The sequence below is a fragment of the Gopherus flavomarginatus genome, chromosome 11 (assembly GCF_025201925.1).
Source record: "Gopherus flavomarginatus isolate rGopFla2 chromosome 11, rGopFla2.mat.asm, whole genome shotgun sequence".
Classification (NCBI taxonomy): Eukaryota; Metazoa; Chordata; order Testudines; family Testudinidae; genus Gopherus; species Gopherus flavomarginatus.
Window position 1 is genome coordinate 19765908 of NC_066627.1, and position 17065 is coordinate 19782972.

Consider the following 17065-nt stretch of genomic DNA (forward strand, 5'->3'; position numbering starts at 1 on the left):
AGCCCTGCTCAATGCTCTATCACTGCAGTGGCTTCTGAAAATTCCACTATGTGCCTAAATACCTTTCAAAATATGATCCAAAGTGACTTACCCAAGGTTGCCCAGCAAGGCTGAGGCTGAGCAGAGAAGAGTCCCCAGGTCTCCTGTCACAGGCTGGGGCCCTAATCACCATGTAACCCTCGCTCTGGAGAAAATGAAGTTAGAGCAGTCAACGCTCCGGGAAAGCCGACACCACAGACACAGGGAGCGCTGCCTCATGATCTGTAAGGATTCCAGTCTCCATTCCATGCATTTCTAACATACATCACTTTCCTGGGGGGGGGGGGCGGATCAGTAACACCCACAAAATGCTGAGAGCCTCTCTGCTCCCACAGAAAGCCATGAAGGAGATGCTCAGCAGGAGAAACGAAACATCTCAGCACTAGGCTGGGAAGTTGCATCAGAATCTGACCCCCCAGAAAAGGCTGGAGAGGCAGCTGAGAAGCAGCTGAAAATCTGTAGGTCCCTGAGCAAACAATGAGGTGTCCAGACAAAAGAGGGAATAGCCAGCCAGAGGGCAAGAGTGTGCGAGGAGCACAGACAGAGGGATGTGTAAGAGCTGAGATGAGACGTGGGTCTCTTTTCTGATTATCAGTGTCTCTAGTTGCAAACCGCAAAACAACAGACTCCGAAATCCTTCCTCCGGCAGAGCTCCCAGTGTATAAGGACACTGCCTGAGGGAGTGTCTCAGACCAAGGGCTGCATAGGCGTAAGAACCTGAAGATCTGCCCCAAGGCTAGTGACACTCACCTTCAATCCTCAGCATGCAGCAGTGTGCTCTCCATGGGCAGGCACTGGGGCTGGTGTCAGTCAGCCATCACGTCTCAGTTCCTGGGCAGACCCCAGCCTGTGGCTGCTGGGACAGGCGCCTCTTGCTGCCCAGGGTGATTGCTGGCATCGCACAGACCCTTAGTGCCTCCTGCTCTTGGCTCTTGCCAGGTTTATCAGTGAAAGCAGCTTCCCCCTGGGCCTTACCACTGCTGTTGGGATCTCCCTTGGGACTACTGCTGGCAATGCTCTGGTTTCCCTGCAGAGGGGAATTGATGCTTTGTTACATGTTTTAACACTGTAACATCATAAGAAAGGCCATATGGGGTCAGACCAAAGCTCCATCTAGCTCAGTGTCCTGTCATCCAACAGTGTCCGGTGCCAGGTGCTTCAGAAGGAATGAACAGAATAGGGCAACTGTCGAGTGATCCGTCCCCTGCGATCCAGTCCCAGCTCCTGGCAGTCAGAAGTTCAGGGACACTCAGAGCCTGGGGTTGGGTCCCTGACCCTCTTGGCTAATAGCCATTGATGGCTTGTCCTCCATGGACTTATCTTGCCCTTATTTCAACCCTGTTATTCTTTTGGGCTTTACAACATCCCCTGGCAATGAGTTCCACGGGTTGACAGTGCAATGTTTGTCTGCCAGAGGTCAGACTCCAGCTGGTCTCTGCAATGTTACCCCAAGCAGGTAAGTTCATGGGACCTGAAGGTTACAGGGGCTGCTCCTTGCTGGTTGCCCAGAGTGGGGAGAACCACCACTTACTCCGTGGTTTTGTGGCTTCCTCTGCTCCAGTGCACAGGCCAGGTGAGCTACAGAGGGTCCTATACTGCAGTCTATCCACAGTATGCCAGCTTCACACCATCCCCAATGTGGCCCCTGCTTGGCACCTTCCATCTGGCCCAGAATGGACTGAACTGGGCCCTGTTCCCTCTGAAAATGGGAAGGGAAGTCAGATGAGCAATTGTTCTGGTGACAATTTTCTGAGCAACTCTGCTTGCTGTGCAGTCACTGGGCCCAGCCAGCCGCCGTCAGTGTCCTTCTGAGGTCACCCCCTTCACTTCAACTGACAGTCGCTTTGGCTGGAGGGCAGGGCCGGCTTTAGGCCGATTCAGCCGATTCCCAGGAATCGGGTCCCGCGCCTAAGAGGGCCTGGTGCCAAGAGCCAGAACCCCAGCCGGAGCTTGGCAAACCGCCCTGCAGCCCCGCTCTCCCGGCTGGAGCCGCGGCCCGAGCGTGGCAAGCTGCCCCGCAGTCCCGCTCTTCCTGCTGGAGCTCCGGGCCCTTTAAATAGCCCCCATAGCCCTGAGATAGCAGGGGGCTCAGGGGGCTATTTAAAGGGCCGGGGCTCCAGCTGCCTCTACCACCCCGTCCTTTAAATAGCAGCCGAAGCCCCGCTGCCCCCATGTATTCTCCAGGGCTCTCGCCACTATTTAAAAGGTCTGGGGCTGGGTAGAAGCAGGGGAGCCCCAGGCCCTTTAAATAACCCCCAGAGCCCTGGGATAGCAGGAGCCTTGGGGGCTATTTAAAGGGCTGCCTGTGCTGCACCCCCTGCCCTGCCCCCAGCTAGCTCTGCCCCCGAGCCAGCTCTGCACTCTGTGCCCACAGCCAGCCCCTGCCAAACCCCCTGCCGTGTCTCCAGCCACCCCCTGCCACACAACCCTATGGCCCTGCCCAAAGCCAGCCAGCCCCCACGCACCAGCCCTGCCCACACCAGCCCTGCAAACCCTGCCCTGTCTCCAGCCAACCCCGCTGCACTACCCTGCCTGAAGCCAGCCAGTTCTGCACTCCTCTGTCTCCAGCCCTCCCAACCCCTGCTGCATACCCCTGTGGCCCCACCTGAAGCCAGCCCACCCCACACCCCCTGTCTCCAGCCAGCCCTGCACCCCTTTCCCTGCCTGCAGCTAGACCCTACCTCCAGTCAGCCCCTGCCCTGCCTCCAACCAGCCCCATGTCCACTGCTGCCCTGCAGTTTCCAGGACAGTAACCCTGCACACCTGCTTAAATGAGGGGGGCAGGGAGCAGCTGGGACCCACACATGTGCATGCCCGCAGGGAGTGGCAGGGACCCACATGTGTGAAATGGCGGTCAATAATAAGCAATCAACAGCATATATGATGCAATGTACATAATATATAATTGTATTATTTATATAGTTATGGAAAGTAAATAATACATGGAAGAAATGAAAGGCTTTTTCTTACAAGTTTGTTTTTTTTTTAGTCATCCCTGCCAGGGCCCCACCAAAAATGTTCGAATTGAGCCCCGCACTTACTAAAGCCGGCCCTGCTGGAGTGAGCTGGCCAGAGGAGCATGGGGGTGGGAGGCCCAGGCTGGAGGGAGCTGGGCAGAGGAGGGTGGAGGTAAGAGGCCCAGGCTGGAGGGAGCAGGTGAGAGGAGGGTGGGAGTGGAAGGGCCCAGGCTGGAGGGAGCTGGGCAGAGGAGAGGGGGGGTGGGAGGCCAGGCTGGAGGGAGCTGGGCAGAGTATAAAACAAATATTAATTAAAAATCAATTAAAAGAATATAAAACATCATTTAATAAAATTAAAATAAAACATAATGATATTTTTAAATTTTAATAAAACCTCACAAGTTGAACCCAAACATGCTGGCTGAGAGACAATGGGACATGTGCTGCTCTCCTCACACTTCAGGGGTGTCTGAGTACCCCATGCCCTGCCCCTCAAGGACAGGTCTAGACAGCAGTCTCACCCAGGCCCTGCGGCCACCGCAGCCCTCATTATCAATGAACTGTGAGAGCCTCCAGGCTAAGGGAGTTGGACACCCAAATCCCATTAAAATCCCACCCCTATAGAAAGTTAATGGGGGACATGGGGTCTCAAGGTACCTTGAGATCCCCTCCCATACAGCCTTATTGTCTACACATGGGTCTGTCCAGACACGCTGGATTGGTTGAGCTGTGCTGAAATTTGACCGGCTGATAGCATTTTAACCTGGAATAACGAACGTGATGAGAGTGTCAATCCAAGTGACAATGGGTTAACCACAGAATGACACGGGGGGGGCTGGGTAGCTGAACTCAGAGTCTACAGCAGAGCGGCTCAGATCATTGCCAGTGGAAGTGTTTTCCATTTGACTTCATAGCACCAATTTCAGAGGGGCTAAGGTTCTGCTTTGAGCTTTCAGTTCAGGCCATTCTGAGCCAGCCAGAGGGGGCCAATAAGCCCCATACCCAGAACAGGGTGGAGCTGCCGCAGGGTGTCTGGATAAAAGTAAACTCCATCACTGTTACCACCAAGCAGCCTCCAGCTCCAGATCACAAGCAGCTCACTATTAAGCTGTGTGGACCAGACATTAAGCAGGGAGCAACTGTCATCAGAGATGGGGTGGGAGGATGTTCAAAAGATGTGGACGCTCTCTCATACATCAGCAGCTGCTGCCGTGTTCCGGGTGTCTCAGTGACATCTGTGGGGACGTTATGACATCCAGCTTCTGGCGTAGCTCCAGATCTATAGAGCCGCGCTTACACCAACTCTCTTGTAGGACCATGAAACCTGGGCTCTGAGGGCAGGCTGAGGAGTGGCAGAGTGATGGGTTTTGATTCTCGTTGTCTCCGTCAGCTGCTCCATAGGAAGTGGCAGGACAAAATCAGCAATGAGAATGTTTGTAGCCAAACCCAGCAACTGCCTCCATCGGCACCATTTCGGTTTTGGCAGCTTTCTTGGTGCAGACATGTTGTTAGGACGGACGACCAACAAATGCCGAAGGGGGTTTACCAAGCAATGCCACTGTATGGTCGGCAGTCACATGGTCACCGAAAGCTTTGGTGGCATAATAACCGCTCCAGTTTTAGACAGACTGAATCTCCACCCAGATGTCAGGGCCTAGCTAGGGTTGGATCCGGGCAGCCAGAGCACATCAGGGCCTAACTAGGGATGGATCCGGGCAGCCAGAGCACATCAGGGCCTAGCTAGAGATGGATCCAAGTGACCAGAGAACATCAGGGCCTAGCTAGAGATGGAGCTGGGTGGCGCTCAATGTGCAAGGAATCTACATGCCCCCATGGGATTGTTGCCCTGATGCTCAAGTTGGTGGCTGGCTGACAGTGCTTCTAGCTGCACCAAGGCTCTGTTACCTTTGGGAATTGCCTCCCTTCTCAGTGCCCATTTGTCTCGCCTGTGAAATGGGGATGAGGACACTTGCCACCCTTTGCCATGTGCTTTGATATCCACAGCTGGAAAGTGGTATATAGGAGTTCAATCTGATCATTAAAGGGATTGAAGCTAATTCCCCATTCACTTGGGCCCTTCGTGCACATACAGCACATGCGAACACAGCAGCTTTTCTTGGGAATTTGGATGCCAACTGCACCCGCTTTGATATAACACTGTTTTAACAAGTAACTCTGAATCAGCTCCCCTCTGCAGGGAACCCAGAGCATCGCCAGCAGCAGTCCCAAGGGAGATCCCAACATCAGTGGTAAGGCCCAGGGGGCAGCTGCTTTCACTGATAAACCCAGCAAAAAGCCAGAGCAGGAGGCACTAACGGTCTGTGAGATGCCAGCAATCACCCTGCACAGCAAGAGGCGCCCGTCCCAGCTAGGGTGACCAGATGTCCCGATTTTATAGGGACAGTCCCAATTTTGGGGTCTTTTTCTTTTATAGGCTCCTATTATACCCCATCCCTGTCCCGATTTTTCACATTTGCTGTCTGGTCACTCTAGTCCCAGCAGCCACAAGCAGGGGTCTGCCCAGGGACTGAGACACGAAGGCTGACTGACACAAGCCCCAGTCCCTGCCCATGGAGAGCACACTGCTGCATGCTGAGGATTGAAAGTGAGTGTCACTAGCCTCAAGGCGGATCTTCAGGTCCTTACGCCTACGCAGCCCTTGGTCTGAGACACCCTCTCGGGCAGTGTCCTCACATGCTGGGAGCTCTGCTGGAGGAAGGATTTCAGAGTGGGTTGCTTTGTAGTTTGCAGCTGCAGACACTGATGGATCAGAAAGGAACCCACATCTCACGTCAGCCCTTACACATCCCTCTGTCTGTGCTCCCCGCACCCTCTTGCCCTCTGGCTGGCTATTCCCTCTCTGTCTCCCTGGCAGCTTGTTGTTTGCTCAGTGACTCTGCCTGTCAGGATCTCAGCTGCCTCTCCACCCTTTTCTGGGGGGCAGATTCCAATACACCTTCCTGGCCCACTGCTGAGATGCTTCATGAGTGCCTCCTCCATGGCTTTCCGTGGGAGCGGAGAGACTATCAGCATTTTGTGAGTGGTACTGAGCTCCCCTCAGGAAAGGGGTGTAGGTTAGAAACGCACTGCATAGAGACAAGAATCCTTACAGATCGGGACGCAGTGACCCATGTCTGTGTCACAGCCTTTTCCCGAGCACTGACTGCTCTCCCTTCATTTTCTCCATATCGTGGGGCAGATGGCAGTTAGAGCTCCAGCCTGTAACAGAAGACCTGGGGTCTCTTCTCTGCTCAACTGCTGGGCTACCTTCGGTAAGTCACTTTGGATCATATTTTGAAAGGTTTTTAGGCACATAGTGGGATTTTCAGAAGCACCCAAGCTCCCAATGTTATGTCGCAGGAGTGGTGTGAAGATCAACACATTAGAGATTGTGAGAAGCTTGGACACTGCAGTAACAGGGGCAGATGAGTACCGGGCACAGGCAGACTTTCCATTCTCCCCCCCGTATCTCCCACCCCAGGCCCAGGTACTGCCTTGGTCACAGCCAGGGGCAGAGTCACTTTCCCGTCTGTTCTGTGGGTCAGCGTCATTCCCTCATCGCAGGCACTGCCATGGCGCCACCTCCCTCCTGCCCTTCCCGGGGGGCAGCTCGTGTGTGTGACCCTGGACTCCATCACAGCATGGGTAGGGGCTACAGAGGGCGAGAAACCCAATATCAGCTCCCCGAGCGGTGGGGTGGGGCACGGGCTGACGCAGTCCTTGGCTGTGTAAACAGGGGAGCAGAGAACAGGAGCAGGAAGGGGGTTTCACCTCTGCACAGATCCCTGGTGACACCAATGCTGGAATACAGTGTGCAGGGCTGGGGGCACGGTGTAAAATGGACTTTGAAAGATTTTGGAGGGTGCAGAAAAAAGCCACACAAGTGATGTGAGGGCTGGAGAAAATTCCCTCCAGTGAGAGACCTAAAGAGCTTTTTGGTGTATCAAGGAGATGTGACTTGATTACAGCATCTTGATGTCTTCACGGGGAGAAAACCCTTATTACCAAAGGGCTCTTTCATCACCCAGATACAGGCCTAGCCAGAGCCAAGGGCTGGAAGCTGAAGCCAGGCACATTTCAATGGGAAATAAGGCGCAGGTTTTGGTTTTTTTTCCCAGTGAGGATGATTATTTATTGGAAAAAACTGGCAAGGGAAGAGGTGGATTTTCATCTCCTGCTATCTCCAGACCAGGACTAGCTGCCTTTCTGGAAGGTCTGTCTCCACCAAACACAAGTTATTGAGCTCAGCGCAGGGTAAGTGGGGAAATTCTGTGGCTTTTCTTTACATAGGGGCTCAGCTTGGATGATCCAATGGACCCTTTTGGTCTTAAATCTAAGGATCTGTGAATGAAAACCATTGGGCTGTGGGGCAGAAGAGTGGCAAATTAACTGGGTAGCCGTGCCTTGGAGTGCAGCCAAAACTTTCGATGCTCATTACATTTTCACTATCACAGGATACAGCTCATGGAGAAAGGAAAAGGGGAAAATCAAACGGCCGTCATAGAATTCATTCTCTTGGGGTTCGGGGATCTCCCTGAACTGCAGACCCTTCTCTTCCTGGGTTTCCTAGTGATCTACATTGTGACCATGGCTGGGAACATCCTCATCGTTGCACTAGTTGTGACTCATCAGCACCTTCACACCCCCATGTACTGCTTCCTGGGGAACTTGTCCTGCTTGGAGACCTGGTACACTTCCACCATCCTGCCCAGGGTGCTGGCCAGTCTCCTGACTGGGGACAGAACCATTTCTGTGGAGGGCTGCATCACACAATTTCATTTCTTTGGGTCTCTGGTAACAACAGAGTGTTATCTCCTGGCAGCCATGTCTTATGATCGGTATTTAGCCATATGCAAACCGCTGCACTATGGAACCTGTATGAACGGCAGTCTGTGCATTCAGCTAGCAGCTGGGTCTTGGATTAGTGGATTTCTAATTTGTACAATAGTCACATGTGTTATGTCACAGCTAATTTTCTGTGGCCCCAATGAAATTGACCATTTCTTTTGTGATTTCACCTCATTGCTTCAACTCTCCTGCAGTGACACCAGCCAGATCACACCAGTTATTTATATATTTTCCTTCCTAGATGCAGTTTCCCCTTTTCTATTAACCCTGACATCCTACATTTGTATCTTTGCAACCATCCTGCGAATCCCGTCCACCACCGGGAGGCAAAAGGCTTTTTCCACCTGCTCCTCTCACCTCATTGTGGTGGCACTTTTCTATGGGACCATCATGATTGTCTACATGATACCGAAATCCGGCACCATGAGAGCCCTGAACAAAGTGTTCTCTGTCTGCTACACAGTCCTGACACCCCTGGCCAATCCGCTCATCTACAGCCTGAGAAACAGAGAGGTCAAGGAGGCCCTGAGAAATGCTGTCAAGAGAGCTGTGACCCTTACAAAGAATCCAAACTAATTGAATGAAATGAGGATCAGTCAGTTTGGGTCCTATTGTGAAAGAAGGAGCATCTAAGTGGTGTGAATACAGAAATACAGTATATAAGAGATGTGTGTGCCCACTGACACCCCTTTATCATACTTATCTATATCTATATCGATATATATATGTGACGTTGCACTCCATAATGCTTTATGAGAATATGCTTATGAATATATATGAGATAACTAGAATATGTGTTATGCCATGTAACATATCTCTGTAAAGGTTATGATCTATTGAATATATTTGTCCTATTTGTATGTATGTATCATTTTTGTATTCGAAGTCATGAATATTGGTTATGCATTTGTTTAATTTTAAGTAGCCTGAGTGAAGCAGTTGGTCAGCTTCCTAAGAAAAGACTATTCTCAGGAAGTGCCCATTCAAGAAACACTTAAGCTAACAATGAACTTGGAGACACCAATCCATGCCTGAGTTTTCCCAGGAATCTGGCCTGGCTGGTAAGGAACTCAGTTATGCATGGACATGTGACTAGCCCATGTGACTCCAAAACTCCATCTTGGAGCTGAATTCCAGATAGGAGAAAGGACGGGAGTCTCCACCCACAAGAGAAAGTCTATTTAAGCCCCTGAAAGACCCATCCATTTTGTCTTCAGCTGGCTAAAGAGAGAGACTCTCCACCTCCAAAGGATACCTAAAGAAACTGGAACAAAGGACAGTAACCAGGGCTGGCTCCAGGCCCCAGCACGCCAAGCACGTGCTTGGGGCGGCATGCCGCAGGGGATGCTCTGCCGGTTGCCGGAAGGGCGGCAGGTGGCTCCGGTGGACCTCTTGTAGGCGTGCCTGCAGAAGGTCCGCTGGTCCCGAGGCGCGCGCTCGCTCTCTCTCTCTCTCTCTCTCTCTCTCTCTCTCCAGATGATTGGAATTGTGCAGGGGGCAGGGAAGGAAGAGAAGATTTTGACATTTTGTCAAAACAATGGAAACCTGGAAAATGGAAACATTTTGCTTTTTGGCAACTGACATGTGAAAACCAAGACAGGTGAGGTAATATCTTTTATTGGACCATCTTCTACTGATGAAAGACACGAGCTTTCAAACTTATACAGAAGCGCTCCAGTTCAGGTCTGGGAAACACTCAGTGTCACAGCTAAATACAAAGTGGAACAGATTGTTTAGATTAAGTAGTTAGAACATATTGAAAGGGATGATATCAAGTGATCGCTTTGTGAATAAAGTGTTCACATCACATGACTGGGTGTTTCTGTCTTTTATCATTTTTCAGTGAGTTCATTTCAGAGCGCAGTGATTGTCTGGTTTGACCCACATAATTATTATTGAGCATTTAGTGCACAGGATGAGGTACAGCACATGTGATAAGCATGTGTAGGATCCATAGATCTTGACAGGTGTGTTGCGGTGGATGTTGATCATTTTAGCACTGGAGATATGGCTGCTGCTTTTGCAGCTGATGCTCTGGCCAGGGCTGGCGTCTCTTTGAGTTGGTAGGTTCCGGTCTGTGGAGAGCTGGCTCTGCTGATGAGATTGGAGAGGTGAAGTGGTTGCTTGAAAGCCAGCAGTGGGGATTCAGGAAATATTTCTTTCAGGTTGTGATCCCCATCGAGTGTAGACTGCAATTTTTTAAATGGCACTTGTCACAAAATTATCACTCTATATCTGACCTCTCAGTCCTCAGCCTCAAAGGAAACCTGCACAACCCAGTCCAAAGATGTGCCTGGAAACATAAAGTCATAAATCTGCTAGACACTAAAAGGCATGGACTGAACAGAGACGCTAGCTTTATGGCCTATTATACAAACTATAGCCAATGAACAACCCTCACCAGCTGCCTTCTCTTCCTCTCCCCCCCATCCCTCCATGACTGAAAGGGTGGTAACGGGCCACTTCATTTTGAATGGTCCCTTCAAATATGTGTTAATTGCTTATGATTAACCAGGAGAGCAAGTAGGGGAATACCGTCCGGTAAACAGTACCTGCAAGAGTTTTCTAGCCAGTACAGGGTACTGGAAACACATCGGGCTAGCCTCTGTGACCCTCTCCTACCCCCCGCCCCCCGCCCCGGAGGTGGGATTGGGCTGTGCTCAGCTCCTGAGCACGGGGGCATTCATTCTTTTTATGGCTTTAACAGCACAATACATATGCTTACAAACTTAAACAAAGGCTTTGTTTAAGTTTGTTGGCATATATATTGTGCTGTTTTACATTGGTGAAGATCGGAGTCCTCAAGAGGGGAGGGTGGGGTGGGGGAGGGACAGAAGGTGTTTTTTATTCTGTTTCTTGCCATTGGTCTGAATTATCCATGACATTAATACTGTATCACATCAAGTCCAAATCATTAGAGGAATACTTCTGCTGACCAGAGGATGTTTGGATTCTGATGTCAGCCCAGTTCTGCAGCCTGACAGGAATCAGTGGCGTTGTCCCGAGTGTAAATATAGAATTCTTCTTTGCAGCCAGACTAGTCAAACATGCATTTTGTTAACTGGAATTGGAGCATCAAAACAAAACAAAATACCAAATGCCTCATTTTCCAGCTTTGTGAGTGACAGAAATATAAGTGAAGATTATAATACCGGACGCTGACTGCCTTAACCTAGCTACCTTAGAATTGGAATCTGCCAAGAACTTTGCTGAAAATACGTTCCTCATCTTAGCAACGGACCTAAGACTTACCACACATCCGCCCACTTTTATTCGAATGAAGCTTCTTCTGATCTGACAGCTCAGACATTGTCAGTTTCATCCACAACAATTTACAAACTTGGAACCTAATCCTGTAAACCCTTAACCATTTGATCAATCCCATTGAGGACAATGGGACTCATTGCATGACAATGGGCCACTTTTGTGGTAAGAGTTTCAGAAGTCTGTTCTGTTCTTATAAAGGAAGTTGAATCTTCCATTGAAATGCAATATTTGGGTACAATACCATAATGCAGTTTAGGATACTATTCTGCTTAAAATTTGTCTTTAATAAGTCACATATATGCTGAAACAGCTCCTCACCCAACTCCAATATTCCATACACACAGACTGAAATACTACATATTTTGGGGGGAAAGTGAATAATTAAGCATGTTGATGTTTGTATATACAAACACCCATTTCATCACTGTACTGGAAAATAGAGCTGAACTTAATTTTCTATGGAATTTGAAGAAAGTTTAACAGCCCTCATTGTTTTCTGTGTTTAGTCGTGTGTATTGAAAAAACTGTATGCCTTCTAAGAGAAAAGAATCAGTCCACACTTACTAATAAAAAAATACTTCCAAATGATGTTCAAAAGAGTGCTACAAAACATATAACCTCATGAGAAGAGGGCAGACAGGATATTTTCCCACATTATGACCAGCAAAATAAATACATAAATAATAAAATATCAGAGGCAGAGGTTCACAGATTTGCAAACCTAAAAACCTGTGTTGTGCTTTAAACCACCTCAGCACATAACTTTTTAATGTTCATAAATCTGGTAACTGCAAAGACACACTGAAGCCCATTAACCTGAACGTGTGCCAGTATGCCCTCACTGACTAAAGGTGCAGTCACACCTGCACAGCTAAAAATTAACCTTGCCCTTTTACGCTAAACAGGGTCATGTCTCTGGCTCCATCTCTGTTGTTACATAACAAAAAAAAAATCCAGTGGGGCATGGTGCTGGTACATAGGGTCTCAGGTACATAGTGTGCGATTTTTCCTAATCTCTTTTGGAAATAGTCATGTAGGTGAAATAGCTGGTACTTATGATTATGCTATTTCTATGCATGTATCATCTTGGTATCTGAAGTTATGAATATTAGCTATGCTTATTACATGTTTGCTCCTGTGGTAACGCCCGCAAGGTATTTAGCCAGCACGTGAAAGGACAAATCAAGTTGAATGGCTCATTAAGGAAACTTAGCTCTCAGTGGACCCTGGAAAACACCTATCTACATTTAATGGACTTCTTGTGAATGTTCTAACTAGAATATGAGTGGGGGTGATGGACATGTAACTTGCCCATGTGACTCCAAACACCATTTGTCACACTGAGAACAGATTTCCCTTCACTTTGCAGAAGGTGGGGGCCCTGGGCTGAGGACAGGATGGGGAGGAGTCAAATAGAGGGTTACATGGGAAGGTTACTTGCCCTCCCCCCCTTTGTGTCCCTCCCATGAGTGCAGTACTGGCAAGAAATAATTTCTACTTGCACCACTGTGATAAACTCAGTGAAAAAGTACATTCTGATCATGTTAGTCCCATCTCCTGTCCAGCAGAGCACAGAGCAAGCCAGTAAGGAATCATTCCCTCAGCACCCATGCCCTGGGGCAGATCTCCTTTGGGGGAGATCAGTAAAACTGCCAGGCCCCCTTCACTGTCTATCCCAGCCTGGTGGGGCTGTGAGGCTCTAGCGAGAGGAAAGGGGGTTGGAGAGCAAGCCTGCCCCCCTCTCACCCCACAGCAGCATCCTGTGGGGCTGGGCCCAGCTCCCTGCTCCAGCCCGTTGGCTCTCATCAGGCAGAGATTTGCAGTGGGAGTTCCTCTGAGTGAGGGGTTAAGCCATCCGACCACCCCAAAGGGGATAAGGAAGGGGAGGGCTAAGGAAGGGGAAGGTCCCCAGCCCCACATACAGCGAAGATGGGATGCTGGTGCCAGGGTAAAGGGGTGAGGGGCCCTGGGGAGGGGTTCCTGGGTTAGCCCAAGGGGTCATCAGAAACGGAAGAAGGGAACATAAGAATGTCCAAACTGGGTGTAACCATGCCTTAGTGGGTCAGAACTGAGAATGCCAAATTCAGGACGAACTGCTGGGAAATAGGGCAATGAACCCAAAACTAGTGGTTATTCTTTTATAAGATATATGAAACCAGCCACAAAATTAAACTCCTGTTTCACCACATGGGCTAACAAGAAAACATAAAGGGAGTTTCCTCAGGCATTCCAGCTCTTATATCACCACCAAAAACACTGGCTTCAGAGATGAGTGGTTCTTTACAACCAGTCTCATCTAATAATAGGTTCTTCTGATCCCAAAGGATCAGCCACATACCCAGATCAATATACAACTTAGATCTTACCCAAAAATCATGCTGATGTTAATTCCTTAGTATCTAAAATCTAAATCTATTCATAAAAAGGAGAGAGAGTTAAAATTGGTTAAAGGAACCAATTACTTACAGTAATGGCAAAGTTCATGGTTCAGGCTTGCAGCAGTGATGGAATAAACTGTTGGCTTAAGTCAAGTCTCTGGAGCACATCCACAGCTTGGATGGGTCATTCAGTCCATTGTTTAGAGTTTCAGTCTGTAGCAAGTTCCTCCAGAGGTAAGAAGCAGGATTGAAGACAAAATGGAGAAGATGTAGCTGCATTTTATAGTCCCTTGCTATGCAGACTGTGCTTCCTTTGTTCCAAACACAAGCACTCTGCCATGGCTTGGAAGCCTTACAGTTCTCTCCATAGGCATGTCCCTGCATCCTTGCTGAGTCACAAGATGTACCTGCCTTCTCTTCAGTGGCGGCTCCAGGCACCAGCACTTCAAGGATGGCAGTCAGGCAGCCTTTGGCAGTGTGTCTGCAGGACACCCCCCAATCCCACGGATTCAGCGGCAATTCAGTGGTGGGCACGCCGAAGGCATGGGACTGGCAGACCTCCCGCAGGCAAGCCACCTGTGATGTTATTGATATAATCTGGGACCATATAGAACATGGTTGCAACCAAAGTCCTGTAGTGGCACCGAATCTTGCATAAAGGTGGCCAAAGGAGGTGTCTAAGACCAAGTTATGAGTTGCTGGTTATGATTATGCTCTCTGTGTGTATGTATCATTTTGTAGTTGAAGTTATGAATATTGACTCTGTACTGTCTGTATTTCAGACTTGTGCTGTGCTTCTGAGTGACATCCCAGACAAGTTGGTGTTAGCTCTGCCTAGCCTGCTTGATGGCCTATTAAGGACAATCAGCTATAAAACTGACCCATTGAGAGAAGGCAGATACACCTTGTAACTCAGCAGGGTGTGCAGGGACTTGACCATGTGACTCCAGACTCCATTTTGCTGTAATTTTCCACAGTAAGAACAAAGAGGTGTTCTTACACCTGGAAAAGACTATAAAAGGCTGATGCCGCATCTCCATCTTGTCTTCAATCCTTCTTCTTACCTCTGGAGGGACTGCTACAAATGGAAGCTCTACACAAAGGACTGAATGACCCATCCCAGCTGGGGATGTGCTCCAGAGACTTGATTTGAACCTGCAGTTTATTCTATCACTGCTACAAGCCTGAACTAAGAACTTTGCCATTACTGTATGTAACTGATTCCATTTAACCAATTCTAGCTCTCATCTCTATCTTTTTCCTTTTATGAATAAACCTTTAGATTTTAGATTCTAAAGGATTGGCAACAGTGTGATTTGTGGGTAAGATCTGATTTGTATATTGACCTGGGTCTGGGGCTTGATTCTTTGGGATCAAGAGAACCTTTTTCTTTTATTGGGCTGTTGGTTTTCATAACCATTTGTCCTCATAACGAGTGGCACTGGTGGTGATACTGGGAAACTGGAGTGTCTAAGAGAATTGCTTGTGTCACATGTGGTTAGCCAATGGGGTGAGACCAAAGTCCTCTTTGTCTGGCTGGTTTGGTTTGCCTTAGAGATGGAAAAATCCCAGCCTTGGGCTGTAACTGCCCTGTTTTAAGCGATTTGTCCTGAATTGGCACTCTCAGTTGGGTCCTGCCAGAATCGCATCGTCACACCACCGAAGAAAGCCTGCCTGCCATACTTGGGGCAGCAAAAAAGCTAGAGCCGCCCCTGCTTCTCTCAATGGGTCAATTGTAAAACTGATGGTCCTTAACCTATCCCCTGTCACCCATTCCTAGCCTCTGGCAAACAGAAGCTAGGAACACCATCCCTGCCCATCCTTCACAACATCCTCTGGCAAGTAGTTCCACATGTTTGACAGTGCATTGTGTGAAGAAATACTGCAGTGAGCTAAGCTGGGAAAGCGGTCTATGGCTTTAGCAATGGGCAGGGAAAATATAGCATGCAATGGAGAAAAGGTTGTTGTGACACAGGGCCCAACTGGTGTCAGCTGACAAAGAGTTCCCTGTTTACAATTAATTCCTATCACATATCTGACAAACTCATTACACCTAATGCAACACATTCTAGGTGTTTATCCATCAAGGACAGTGTCCAAGGTCACTACTGAAAGCTCGTAACTTATCAATACTCATAATCATTACGAGATGCATATCTGGGTAATACTTGGAGAAGAATACAACTTTACTACAAATTTTGCCTTTTATGGCCTTGGAGTAAGAGTTGGGAATCCTATGTCTCGGTGATGGCCCATATAAGCTGGAAAGAATTGTCACCTCTCTCTGGCTTGCCTATTACGTAGTGTATTGTTCAATTGTCTACCTTTGCACCAACCTGGAATAGCCAACAGAAAGACAAAAATACATCACGACCCCGTGGAAGTGAAAAGGATGATATAACAGCAAGAGGACAGCCCCATCTGGAAATAGAGACAAAAGACTGATTTCCATGTATCACAGGAGAAAGACTCTCAATACCCATTCATTGAGGAGGTACCTTGGTGAGCAGGGGTGCTTCATGAAAAATGGTGCTAGCTCCTTGGGGCCAGCAAGTGCTGCAACAGCCTGAACTTTGGGGTGAGAATTGACTTTATTAGCTAGGGAAGGTGACTATTAATGAACACAGGCCCTAGCTCACATTTTATGGTTTGAGCAGCATAGTTATTTGTTTCCATCACTCACTCTTGTTTCTGTGTGAATTTCTTTTCTGACATTTCTTTAAAAAATTCCCTTTTCTTTTACTGTAACTGAATGCAGGTGCTGTGTGATACAGGAGCAGTGGGTTAAGGTGAAACTGGAGGACATGGGTCTTTGGGAACCCTGCTATCGGGGTGGAGGGCAGAATGGGGCACTTTGAAGGGACTCCAGCTGGGATGCAGCAATTGGCCTGCAGGGCTGGTGGAGCCCAAAGGAGAGTAGCTGACGGGCTGGTTGTGTCAGGGAGCTGTCACCCAGTCGGCACAGACAGGACTCCCACATTCCAGAGGTGGAAGGTAACAAGGCGGCTGCCAGCCCTGGGTGCCTCAAGCAACATCACTATTATAAGTGTGTTACATTTCACGGGTACAGGCTCAGCCGGAAGGGCCAGGCAGATACAGGTAGCACCAGTGCATCACCGGGACAGGGCAGAGAGGCAGTGTGTGCATTATGGGCATGGGGGGAGGGAATCACTTACTAAGAGCAGAGTTAAGGTGAGACAAGCCTTTGCCTTACCAGAAATTTGAATTTTGCTGAACTCGATAGTACAGAAGGGCACAAGCTCTATCCTAGGACACACAGTGGTGCTGTGATTCCTCAATGTTTCTCCCCCCACCCCATACGTCAGTTATAGGTCAGTGGTTTTCAGCCTTTTCTCCTATGTGAACCCCTAAAAAATTTCAAATGGAGGCTGTCATGGTATAATTCCCCACTCTGAACCTTAGCGTCCAAAAGATGGGGTACCAGCATGAATTCCTCTAAGCTCAATTACCAGCTTAGTACTTGTAGCGCTGCCACCAACCAGGAATTCCAGTGCCTGGTACACTCCGGTCCCCCCAAAACCTTGCCCGGGGACCCCCAAGACCCAGTGCCTCTGG

The 17065-nt window shown here is 48.9% G+C and overlaps 1 protein-coding gene across 1 annotated transcript; it reads left to right on the top strand.

Annotated features, from left to right (window-relative positions):
* The first annotated feature begins 7457 nt into the window (after nt 1–7457).
* On the top strand, nt 7458–8420 carry LOC127030972 (olfactory receptor 11A1-like). Its single transcript, XM_050917652.1, has one exon. It carries the CDS (start codon nt 7461–7463, stop codon nt 8418–8420), a length of 960 nt encoding a protein of 319 aa, XP_050773609.1. The 5' UTR covers nt 7458–7460.
* Nucleotides 8421–17065: the final 8645 nt, after the last annotated feature.

Excerpts from the sequence above, each read along its gene's own strand:
- LOC127030972 (XM_050917652.1), top strand. The coding sequence starts at position 7,461 with ATGGAGAAAGGAAAAGGGGAAAATCAAACGGCCGTCATAGAATTCATT.